The sequence below is a fragment of the Bombina bombina genome, chromosome 5 (assembly GCF_027579735.1).
Source record: "Bombina bombina isolate aBomBom1 chromosome 5, aBomBom1.pri, whole genome shotgun sequence".
NCBI lineage: Eukaryota > Metazoa > Chordata > Amphibia > Anura > Bombinatoridae > Bombina > Bombina bombina.
In genome coordinates, this window is record NC_069503.1 from 3,239,962 (window position 1) to 3,253,199 (window position 13,238).

The 13,238-nt window shown below is 40.2% G+C and overlaps 1 protein-coding gene across 1 annotated transcript in view; it reads right to left on the bottom strand.

Moving 5' to 3' along the window:
• Positions 1-3,228: 3,228 nt before the first annotated feature.
• Positions 3,229-13,238, bottom strand: part of LOC128659664 (serine/threonine-protein kinase haspin-like) — a 196,456-nt gene continuing 186,446 nt past the window's right edge. The window contains exon 4 of the mRNA XM_053713233.1: positions 3,229-3,404. Within this exon, the coding sequence (XP_053569208.1) occupies positions 3,229-3,404 (176 nt within the window). The remainder of the gene's footprint in view (positions 3,405-13,238) is intronic.

A 13,238-nucleotide genomic window follows, 5' to 3' on the forward strand; every position in this document is an offset into this window, starting at 1 on the left:
AGAAGATATCCCTGAGATATGATCTCCAACGCCCAGGGATCCTGGACATCTGTTGCCCAAGCCTGGGCGAAGAGAGAGAGTCTGCCCCCCACTAGATCCGTTTCCGGATCGGGGGCCCTCACTTCATGCTGTCTTAGGGGCAGCAGCAGGTTTTCTGGCCTGCTTGCCCTTGTTCCAGGTCTGGTTAGGTTTCCAGCCTTGTCTGTAGCGAGCAACAGCTCCTTCCTGTTTTGGAGCAGAGGAAGTTGATGCTGCTCCTGCCTTGAAGTTACGAAAGGCACGAAAATTAGACTGTCTAGCCCTTGGTTTGGCTCTGTCTTGAGGCAGGGCATGGCCTTTACCTCCCGTAATATCAGCGATAATTTCTTTCAAACCGGGCCCGAATAATGTCTGCCCCTTGAAAGGTATGTTAAGCAATTTAGATTTAGAAGTTACATCAGCTGACCAGGATTTTAGCCACAGCGCTCTGCGCGCCTGAATGGCGAATCCGGAATTCTTAGCCGTAAGTTTAGTTAAATGTACTACGGCATCAGAAATAAATGAATTAGCTAGCTTAAGGGTTTTAAGCTTGTGTGTAATCTCATCTAATGGAGCTGAGTCAAGGGTCTCTTCCAGAGACTCAAACCAAAATGCTGCCGCAGCCGTGACAGGCGCAATGCATGCAAGGGGTTGCAATATAAAACCTTGTTGAACAAACATTTTCTTAAGGTAACCCTCTAACTTTTTATCCATTGGATCTGAAAAGGCACAGCTATCCTCCACCGGGATAGTGGTACGCTTAGCTAAAGTAGAAACTGCTCCCTCCACCTTAGGGACCGTTTGCCATAAGTCCCGTGTGGTGGCGTCTATTGGAAACATTTTTCTGAATATAGGAGGGGGTGAGAAAGGCACACCGGGTCTATCCCACTCCTTAGTAACAATTTCAGTAAGTCTCTTAGGTATAGGAAAAACGTCAGTACTCGTCGGTACCGCAAAATATTTATCCAACCTACACATTTTCTCTGGGATTGCAACTGTGTTACAATCATTCAGAGCCGCTAACACCTCCCCTAGTAATACACGGAGGTTTTCCAGCTTAAACTTAAAATTTGAAATGTCTGAATCCAGTTTATTTGGATCAGATCCGTCACCCACAGAATGAAGCTCTCCGTCCTCATGTTCTGCAAATTGTGATGCAGTATCAGACATGGCCCTAGCATTATCAGCGCACTCTGTTCTCACCCCAGAGTGATCTCGTTTACCCCTAAGTTCTGGCAATTTAGACAAAACTTCAGTCATAACATTAGCCATGTCTTGTAAAGTGATTTGTAATGGCCGCCCTGATGTACTTGGCGTTACAATATCACGCACCTCCTGAGCGGGAGATGCAGGTACTGACACGTGAGGCAAGTTAGTCGGCATAACTTCCCCCTCGTTGTCTGGTGAATGTTGCTTAACATGTACAGATTGGCTTTTATTTAAAGTAGCATCAATGCAATTAGTACATAAATTTCTATTGGGCTCCACCTTGGCTTTTGAACATATTGCACAAAGAGATTCCTCTGTGTCAGACATGTTTAAACAAACTAGCAATTAGACTAGCAAGCTTGGAAATACTTTTCAACTGAATTTACAAGCAATATGCAAAACGTTACTGTGCCTTTAAGAAGCACACAAAAACTGTCACAGTTGAATAACAATGAACCGGATTAGTTATAGAAACCAAATTTTCACAGTAAATGCATAAATTTAGCAATGGATGATTAACCCTTAATATCAGAAAAAACGGATAACAATTGAAAATATAAGCGTTTTTATCACAGTCAAAGCACAGTCTCACAGGTCTGCTGTGAGTGATTACCTCCCTCAAAACTAGTTTTGAAGACCCCTGAGCTCTGTAGAGACGTCCTGGATCATGCAGGGAGAGAAGGCAGACTGTGACTGAATTTCTAATGCGTAGTAAAAGCGCCAAAATAGGTCATTCCCACTCACAATACAACAGTGAGGGAAGCTCAGTAAACTGTTTTAATTCAAAACAAACGACAGCCATGTGGAAAATAACGCCCAAAACAATTTTTCACCAAGTACCTCAGATAATTAAACGATTTAACATGCCAGCAAACGTTTAAAATCTAATTTGTGAAATGTCATTAAAAGCCTGCTGCTAGTCGCTCACACTGCAAGTTAGGCTAAAAGTTATATGCATACAGTATTTTCCCAGTGAAGTGCCATTCCCCAGAAATACTTTAGTGCCAACATACATACATAACAGCCTGATACCAGTTGCTACTACTGCATTTAAGGCTGTACTTACATTACATCGGTATTAGCAGTATTTTCTCAGTCAATTCCATTCCTTAGAAAATAATATACTGCAACATACCTTTTTGCAGGTGAACCTGCCCGCTGTCCCCTGTTCTGAAGTTACCTCACTCCTCAGAATGGCCGAGAACAGCAAATGGATCTTAGTTACGTCCGCTAAGATCATACACAAAACTCAGGTAGATTCTTCTTCAAATGCTGCCTGAGAAAAAAACAACACACTCCGGTGCCGTTTAAAATAAACTTTTGATTGAAGATATAAAAACTAAGTTTAATAACCACAGTCCTCTCACACATCCTATCTATTAGTTGGGTGCAAGAGAATGACTGGGTGTGACGTAGAGGGGAGGAGCTATATAGCAGCTCTGCTTGGGTGATCCTCTTGCACTTCCTGTTGGGGAGGAGTTAATATCCCATAAGTAATGGATGACCCGTGGACTGACTACACTTAACAGGAGAAAGAACTTAACATTTGTTGAATAGCGTTAAGTTTTAATGTATTAATCATAATTCATAACATTAATAAACACCTAACTAGATTTTTATTTGCTTGTCCGTTGGTTTTGTGTACCATAGAGCAGGGTACCCTAAAGCAGGGTGTGTACTGTTCGGACATATACATGCTCTTAGATAAATATTTGACATATTGGCTTTAATTTTTTTTATATTTGTACATATACACAAACAAATATTTCTGCATCTATTTCTGTAAATAATGTAAGACAAGTTTCCTTAGAATATAAATAGCACTAATCAGGCCAGCAACACGTCACGTGCATTAAAACACTCTTATTGAAATAAAAAGGTCTGTGTGGCCTTGTGAGAGTTCGCTAGGCAAATAGACTTATTAAAGGAAGCTTTTTCTGTCTGCAGTTTCTTGTGAAAATCAATAAAATCATTTGAACAGTTTGCTTCTTTGAAGAGTCTCTAGTGCAGAACTGAATCCTTGTACTTCTCTCCGGAAATCCTGAAGTCTGCGGAGCTCTCTACGTTGTGCCGCAGAGTTTGACTTTCTAATATAATTAACAGAAGTGAGCAGCTTGTCGGCAAGATAATGTAACCAAAGGACATTAGTGTGAGGAAGGTAAGAGGCCCAAGTATTCCTGTGGAGAAAACACAAACCACATGATAGAGGAAAATGGTAACACTGAGAGCAAGAGGTGATGCAAAGTCACGGCAAGAAGGCATTATAAACACAAAAGGGACTGTCATTATTGTAGAGAGTGGAAGCAAAAGCATGCATGTGTGTTAGAGTCAAGGAGTGGGAAGAGCGGGTGCAAGAGTAAGTGGGTGGAATGGGAGCAAAAGTGAGAGGAGAGAGCGAGAAAAACATAACTTATGTAAGAACTTACCTGATAAATTAATTTCTTTCATATTGGCAAGAGTCCATGAGCTAGTGACGTATGGGATATACATCCTACCAGGAGGGGCAAAGTTCCCCAAACCTCAAAATGCCTATAAATACGCCCCCCACCACACCCACAATTCAGTTTAACGAATAGCCAAGTAGTGGGGTGATAGAAAAAGTAGTAAAAAGCATCAAAAAAAGGAACTGGAGACATAATTGTGCTTTATATAAAAAATAAACACCATAAAAAGGGTGGGCCTCATGGACTCTTGCCAATATGAAAGAAATGAATTTATCAGGTAAGTTCTTACATAAATTATGTTTTCTTTCATGTAATTGGCAAGAGTCCATGAGCTAGTGACGTATGGGATATTAATACCCAAGATGTGGAACTTCACAGAAAAGTCACTAGAGAGGGAGGGATAATAAAAAAAACAGCCATTTTCCGCTGAAAAAATTAAATCCACAACCAAACAAAATAAGTTTTTCTCATAATTGAAAAGAAAAAACTTAAAACATAAGAAGAATCAAATTGAAACAGCTGCCTGAAGAACTTTTCTACCAAAAACTGCATCTGAAGAAGCAAATACATCAAAACGGTAGAATTTAGTAAATGTATGCAAAGAGGACCAAGTTGCTGCTTTGCAAATCTGATCAACTGAAGCTTCATTCTTAAAAGCCCACAAAGTGGAAACGGATCTAGTAGAATGAGCTGTAATTCTCTGAGGCGGGGTCTTACCCGACTCCAAATAAGCCTGATGAATCAAAAGCTTTAACCAATATGCCAAGGAAATGGCAGAAGCTTTCTGACCTTTCCTAGGAACAGAAAAGACAACAAATAGATTAGAAGTCTTCCTGAAATCTTTAGTAGCTTCAACATAATATTTAAAAGTTTTTACAACATCCAGAGAATGTAAGGATCTCTCCAAAGAATTCTTAGGATTAGGACACAAAGAGGGAACAACAATTTCCCTATAAATGTTGTTAGAATTCACAACCTTAGGTAAAAATTTAAATGAAGTCCGCAAAACTGCCTTATCCTGATGGAAAATCAGAAAAGGAGACTCACAAGAAAGAGCAGATAATTTGGAAACTCTTCTAGCAGAAGCGATAGCCAAAAGGAACAACACTTTCCAAGAAAGTAGTTTAATATCCAAAGAATGCATAGGCTCAAAAGGAGGAGCCTGTAAAGCCTTCAAAACCAAATTAAGACTCCAAGGAGGAGAAATTGATTTAATGACAGGCTTGATACGGACCAAAGCCTGCACAAAACAGTGAATATCAGGAAGCTTAGCAATCTTTCTGTGAAATAAAACAGAAAGAGCAGAAATGTGTCCCTTTAAGGAACTTGCAGACAAACCCTTATCCAAACCATCCTGAAGAAACTGTACAATTCTAGGAATTCTAAAAGAATGCCAGGAGAATTTATGAGAACACCATGAAATATAAGTCTTCCAAACTCGATAATAAATCTTCCTAGAAACAAATTCGCGAGCCTGTAACATAGTATCAATCACTATGACTAAGCGTTCAATTTCCATACCTTCAAATTTAACGATTTGAGATCCTGATGGAAAAACGGTCCTTGAGACAAAAGGTCTGGTCTTAAAGGAAGTGGCCAAGGTTGGCAACTGGACATCCGGACAAGATCCGCATACCAGAACCTGTGAGGCCATGCTGGTGCTACCAGAAACACAAATGATTGTTCCATGATGATCTTGGAGATCACTCTTGGAAGAAGAACTAGAGGTGGGAAGATATAAGCAGGTTGGTAAAACCAAGAAACTGCTAAAGCATCCACCGACTCCGCCTGAGGATCCCTGGACCTGGACAAGTACCTGGGAAGTTTCTTGTTTAGATAGGAAGCCATCAGATCTATTTCTGGAAGACCCCAAATCTGAACAATCTGAAAACACACATCTGGATGGAGAGACCACTCCTCCGGATGTAAAGTCTGACGGCTGAGATAATCCGCTTCCCAATTGTCTACACCTGGGATATGTACCGCAGAAATTAGACAAGAGCTGGATTCCGCTCAAGAAAGTATCCAAAATACTTCTTTCATAGCTAGGGGACTGAGTCCCACCCTGATGATTGACATATGCCACAGTTGTGATATTGTCTGTCTGAAAACAAATGAATGGTTCTCTCTTCAACAGAGGCCAAACCTGAAGAGCCATGAAAATAGCACAGAGTTCTAAAATATTGATTGGTAACCTCGTCTCTTGAGGTTTCCAAAACCCTTGTGTTGTCAGAGATCCCTAGACAGCTACCCAACCTGAAAGACTTGCATCTGTTGTGATTACAGTCCAGGTTGGACGAACAAAAGAAGCCCCTTGAACTATACAATGGTGGTCTAACCACCAAGTCAGAGAGAGTCGAACATTGGGATTTAAGGATATTAACTGTGATATCTTTGTATAATCCCTGCACCATTGTTTCAGCATCCAAAGGTGGAGAGGTCTCATATGAAAACGAGCAAAGAGGATCGCGTCCGATGCTGCAGTCATGAGACCTAAAACTTCCATGCACATAGCCACTGAAGGGAATAATAGAGACTGAAGGTTCCGACAAGCTGAAACCAATTTTATTCGTCTCTTGTCTGTTAGAGACAGTCATGAACACTCAATCTATCTGGAAACCTAAAAAGATGACACTTGTCTGAGGAATTAAGGAACTTTTTGGTAAATTGATTCTCCAGCCATATTTTTGAAGAAACACCACTAGTTGATATGTGCGAGATTCTGCAGAATGTAAAGACTGAGCTAGTACCAAGATATCGTCCAAATAAGGAAACACCGCAATACCCTGTTCTCTGATTACAGAGAGTAGGGCACCGAGAACCTTTAAAAAAAATTATTGGAGCTGTCGCTAGGCCAAATGGAAGAGCGACAAATTGGTAATGCTTGCCTAGAAAAGGGAATCTAAGAATCCAATAGTGATCAGGATGAATCGGAATATGAAGCTATGCATCCTGTAAGTCTATTGTGGACCTTGCTGAACAAAAGGCAGAATAGTCCTTATAGTCACCATTTTGAAAGTTGGTACTCTTACAAAACAATTCAAAATTTTCAGATCCAGAAGTGGCCTGAATTAATTTTCTTTCTTTGAGACAATGAATAGATTTGAATAAAACCCCAGACCCTGGTTCCTGAAATGGAACTGGTATGATTACCCCTGAAAGCTCTAGATCTGAAACACACTTCAGAAAAGCCTGAGCCTTCACTGGATTTGCTGGAACGCGTGAGAGAAAAAATCTTCTTACAGGAGGTCTTACTCTGAATCCTATTCGATACCCTTGAGAGACAATGCTCTGAATCCAATGATTTTGTACAGAATCTGCCCAAATGTTTTGGAAAAATTTTAATCTGCCCCCCCCACCCAGCAGCTGAGCTTGAATGAGGGCCGCACCATCATGCAGACTTGGGGGCTGGCTTTGGTTTCTTTATACGCTTGGATTTATTCCAACTTAAAGGTTTCCAATTGGAACCAGATTCTTTGGGGGAAGGATTAGGTTTCTGTTCCTTATTCTGTTGAAAAGAACGAAAACGATTAGAAGCATTAGATTTACCCTTAGATCTTTTATCCCGAGGTAAAAAAAAAAAAACTCCCCCCCCCCCCCCCAGTGACAGTTGAAATAATTGAAGCCAACTGAGAACCAAATAAATTGTTACCTTGGAAAGAAAGAGATAGTAATCTATACTTAGATACCATGTCAGCATTCCAATATTTGAGCCACAAAGCTCTTCTAGCTAAAGACATAGATTTAACATCAATTTTGATATCAAAAATAGCATCATAGATAAAATGATTAGCATGTTGAAGCAAGCGAACAATGCTAGACAAATCAGATTTTTTTTCCTGTTGCGCTAAGCTTTCCAACAAGAAAGTTGATGCAGCTGCAACATCAGCCATAGAAATGGCAGGCCTGAGAAGATAGCCAGAATATAAATACGCTTTCCTTAGATAAGATTCAGGTTTCCTATCTTAAAGGGACACTGAACCCAAATGTTTTCTTTTGTGATTCAGCATGCAATTTTAAGCAACTTTCAAATTTACTCCTATTATCAATTTTTCTTCGTTCTCTTGCTATCTTTATTTGAAAAAGGAGGCTTTTTTTCTCGTTCAGAACTCTGGACAGCACTTTTTTATTGGTGGATGAATTTATCCACCAAACAGCAAGGACAACCCAGGTTGTTCACCAAAAATGGGCCGGCATCTAAACTTACATTCTTGCATTTCAAATAAAGATACCAAGAGAATGAAGAAAATTTGATAATAGGAGTAAACTAGAAAGTTGCTTAAAATTTCATGCTCTATCTGAATCACGAAAGAAAAAATTTGGGTTCAGTGTCCCTTTAAGGATCCTTAACCCCTTAATGACCGCAGCATTTTTCCATTTTCTGTCCGTTTGGGACCAAGGCTATTTTTACATTTCTGCGGTGTTTGCGTTTAGCTGTAATTTTCCTCTTATTCATTTACTGTACCCACACATATTATATACCGTTTTTCTCGCCATTAAATGGACTTTCTAAAGATACCATTATTTTCATCATATCTTATAATTTACTATAAATTTTTTTATAAAATATGAGGAAAAAATTGAAAAAAACACACTTTTTCTAACTTTGACCCTCAAAATCTCCTACACTTCAACAACTACCAAAAAACTCCCATGCTAAATAGTTTCTAAATTTTGTCCTGAGTTTAGAAATACTCAATGCTTACATGTTCTTTGCTTTTTTTGCAAGTTATAGGGCAATAAGTACAAGTAGCACTTTGCTATTTCCAAATTTTTTTTTTTTTAAATTAGCGATAGTTACATTGGAACACTGATATCTGTCAGGAATCCCTGATTAACCCTTCACATATATATATTTTTTAAAAGAACACAACCTAAGGTATTAAACATGGGGTATTTTGACTCTTTCCATGCAACTATTTTACCACCAATCTATGCCAAAGTTTGAAAAAAAAAAAAAAAAGTGGTGATTTTTTGACAAAATAGCAATTCAAGAATACATTTACTGAGAACGTTAAGGGTTACTGCCAAATAACACCCAAATATGTCTTCAGCAGCATCTCCTGAGTACAGTGATACCACCCATGTATAGGTCTGTTGGGTTCTCTGGGGGCTAAAAGGCCTTATTTTTAGGGAGCGCATTCCAGTTTTTTAACTTGGAATTTTCACATCTGTCATCATGCACCCATGTCCTATTTGGGACATTTCTGAAGCCGGACAATGCAAATTACCCCCATCAAACCATATATTTTTAAAAAGTAGACACCCTAGGGTATTTCAAATGCTGGTATTTTAACACTTTGCATGCACTAATTCAACCACTAGTCTTTGTCAAACTTTTAGGTAGTCATTTTTTTGCATTATTTTTCACACACATTGTACTTTAGGCATATATTCTCAGTCCCTGTTATGTGTTACTGACCAAAAACACCTCAATATGTATTCAACAACATCTCCTGAGTACAGTGATACCCCCCATGTATAGGTGTGTCGGGTTCTCTGGGGGCTAAAAGGCCTTAATTTTAGGGGGCGCATTCCAGTTTTTCAACTTGGAATTTTCACATCTGTCATCATGCACCCATGTCCTATTTGGGACATTTCTGAAGCCGGGCAATGTAAATTACCCCCATCAAACCATATATTTTTGAAAAGTAGACACCCTAGGGTATTTCAAATGCTGGTATTTTAACACTTTCCATGCACTAATTCAACCACTAGTCTTTGTCAAACGTTTAGGTAGTCATTTTTTTGCATTATTTTTCACACACATTGTACTTTAGGCATATATTCTCAGTCCCTGTTATGTGTTACTGCCAAAAAAAACCTCAATATGTATTCAACAACATCTCCTGAGTACAGTGATACCACCCATGTATAGGTCTGTTGGGTTCTCTGGGGGCTAAAAGGCCTTATTTTTAGGGGGCGCATTCCAGTTTTTCAACTTGGAATTTTCATATCGGTCATCATGCACCCATGTCCTATTTGGGACATTTCTGAAGCCGGGCAATGTAAATTACCCTCATCAAACCATATATTTTTGAAAAGTAGACACCCTAGGGTATTTAAAATGCTGTTATTTTAACACTTTCCATGCACTATTTCAACCACTAGTCTTTGTCAAACTTTTGGGTAGTCATTTTTTTTGTGTTATTTTTCACACACATTGTACTTTAGGCATGGATTCTCAGTTCCTGTTATATGTTACTGACAAAAAACACCTCAATATGTATTCAACAACATCTCCTGAGTACAGTGATACCACCCATGTATAGGTGTGTTGGGTTCTCTGGGGGCTAAAAGGCCTTATTTTTAGGGGGCGCATTCCAGTTTTTCAACTTGGAATTTTCACATCTGTCGTCATGCACCCATGTCCTATTTGGGACATTTCTGAGGCCGGGCAATGTAAATTACCCCCATCAAACCATATATTTTTGAAAAGTAGACACCCTAGGGTATTTCAAATGCTGGTATTTTAACACTTTCCATGCACTAATTCAACCACTAGTCTTTGTCAAACTTTTAGGTAGTCATTTTTTTGCATTATTTTTCACACACATTGTACTTTAGGCATATATTCTCAGTCCCTGTTATGTGTTACTGCCAAAAAAAAACCTCAATATGTATTCAACAACATCTCCTGAGTACAGTGAGTAGCCCCAAGTCTGCTCTCTCCCATCACCGCCCGGGGAGCAGGTGCATCATGGTACAAAATCCCCGAAATGATCTGGAGCTGAAATTGTAAAAAAGTCTGTTTCATTCCGGGGTTTGCTTTTTTGAACAACAAAAAAGCGTTGTGGGTTGCAATCTGCATTAGGTAAATTGCAACCTTTTTGTACCAGGCCCTTGTCTTCCGCATAATTAGGTAGGGCTGCAGCAGCTGATCTGCCAGATCAACCCCACCCATATGCCGGTTAAAAGACTTGATGCACACTGGCTTCCTTATGATCTCAGCTCTGCCACGTACAGAGACCGCCACCGTCCTCTCTGTGTGGATGGTGGTAAGAAGGTATACATCCTTCTTGTCTCTGTACTTAAGTGCCAACAGCTCCTCTTGGCGCAGAGCTGAGGTCTCCCCCCTTTGTAGCCGGGTGCGTACAAGTTGTCCTAGGAAACCTGTGCGGTTCTTTTTAATAGTACCGCAAGCTACTGTATCAAAGCAATACAGTAGCTTGAACAAAAGGACACTTGTATAAAAATTGTCTAAGTACAAGTGATACCCTTTGTTCATTAGGGGTAATATCAGGTCCCAGACAATCTTGCCAGTGGTTCCCATATGTTCTGGGCAACCTGGAGGGTCAAGGTGGCTATCCTTTCCCTCATACACCCGGAAGGCCTGAGTATACCCAGTCTCGCTCTCACAGAGCTTATACACCTTTACCCCATACCTGGAGCGCTTGGAAGGAATATACTGCTTGAATCCCAGCCTTCCCTTATACTTCATCAGGGATTCATCAACGCATATATTCCTTCCAGGTGTATAAGCCTCTGCAAACCTGGCAGAAAAGTGGGTAATCAGGGGGCGGATTTTATACAGCCTGTCAAATTGGGGATGCTCCCTAGGGGGGCACAGGCTGTTGTCGCTGAAGTGCATGAAATGAAGAATCATTTCATACCTCTGCCTCGACATACTCTGGGAGAAAATGGGGGTAGAGCAGATGGGGCTACTGCTCCAGTAGGAGCGAACAGAGGGTTTCTTTATGATGCCCATCAGCATAGTCAATGCCCAGAATTTTTTAAATTCTGGCACATTGATGGGGGCCCATTGCTGCTTTGCCAAATATGTTTCAGGCTTTGCAGCACGGTACTGATGGGCATATAAATTAGTTTGGGCGACAATGTTCCCCAATACATCATCACCCAGAAACACCTCCAGAAACTGTTGGGGGCTAAAACCTGCCACATCTATATTTATGCCAGCATTTGCTGTGAAGGGTGGGATATCTGGCCTCTGGAGATGAGGCGTTACCCACTCTTCAGCGGCAATGGCAGCAACACGCCTCCTTCTAGCAGGGGGGCTGGCAGGGGGGCTAGCAGGGGGGCTGGCAGGGGGGCTAGCAGCCACAGATACATCACTATCAGTTGAGACTGCATCTAATGATGTATCTGAGCATATGGCAGGATCAAAATTGGGGTCTGAGTCAGACATAGAGGCATCTGACTCTGACGCAAGGATGGCATATGCCTCCTCAGCACTATATGTTTTCTTTGACATTATTGTATCTGTCACAGAAAACCAAAATTAATTAATTAACTAAATGGCCTTTGTTTTTTTTTAAAAAAAGTACAGCTATGCTAATGCCAGTGATTTATAGCGATCACTGGCAAGCTAGGGGTTAAATACTCTTTAAATTAAATTAAATTAACTAAATGGCTCTGAAAGGAACGTTTGGGTTTTTAAAAAATTACAACAACAAAAATTAACCCCTAAAAAATGCACAGACAGCAAAAAAGTACAGCTATGCTAATGCCAGTGATTTATAGCGATCACTGGCAAGCTAGGGGTTAAATACTCTTTAAATTAAATTAGCTAAATGGCTCTGAAAGGAGCCTTTGGGTTTTTAAAAAATTACAACAACAAAAATTAACCCCTAAAAAAATGCACAGACAGCAAAAAAGTACAGCTATGCTAATGCCAGTGATTTATAGCGATCACTGGCAAGCTAGGGGTTAAATACTATTTAAATTAAATTAGCTAAATGGCTCTGAAAGGAGCCTTTGGGTTTTTAAAAAATTACAACAACAAAAATTAACCCCTAAAAAATGCACAGACAGCAAAAAAGTACAGCAATGCTAATGCCAGTGATGTATAGTGATCACTGGCAAGCTAGGGGTTAAATAGTCTTTAAATTAAATTAGCTAAATGGCTCTGAAAGGAGCCTTTGGGTTTTTAAAAAAAAAAATACAACAACAAAAATTAACCCCTAAAAAAATGCACAGACAGCAAAAAAAAGTGCAGCTGTGCTACTGCCAGTGATTTATAGTGATCACTGGCAAGCTAGAGGTTAATGGCTCTGAAAAGAGCCTTTAGATTTTAAATTTTTTAACAAATAAAAGAAATAAATCTCTCTCTGCTAAAATACAGGTCTCTCTCTCTCTCTCTCCAACAAAATAGCAAGTGAGGAGAGGGAGGGAGATCCACACTGATCAGAGTCAATATTTACAAATATTGACCTGATCAGACAAATGGGAGATTTTATTATTATTTTATTTTTTTTTGTGGGAAGGCTCAGATTGGGTGACCCTAGCTTGCCCCTATGGTGAGGCAGGCTAGGGACACCCCCAGAGGCCCCATGATGCACTGGGCATCGCCATTTTGGAAGCCTCATGGGGGAGGGGGGGGCTATATGTGGGGGCTTTTTTATTTTATTAGCGTTTTTATTCCCATTTTTTAATTTTTATTTATACACTAAGTGCCTCGACCCACCGAGGCACTTAGCACACTAGCAGAGCATCGGAAGCGTGTCCGATCGCTTCCGATGCTCTGCTGCACTGCCGGGCTCCACGTGGAGCAAAACTGGAAGTGATTTCTCAAGGGGGAGTGATCATTCCGGTCCCGGCACTCCGGAA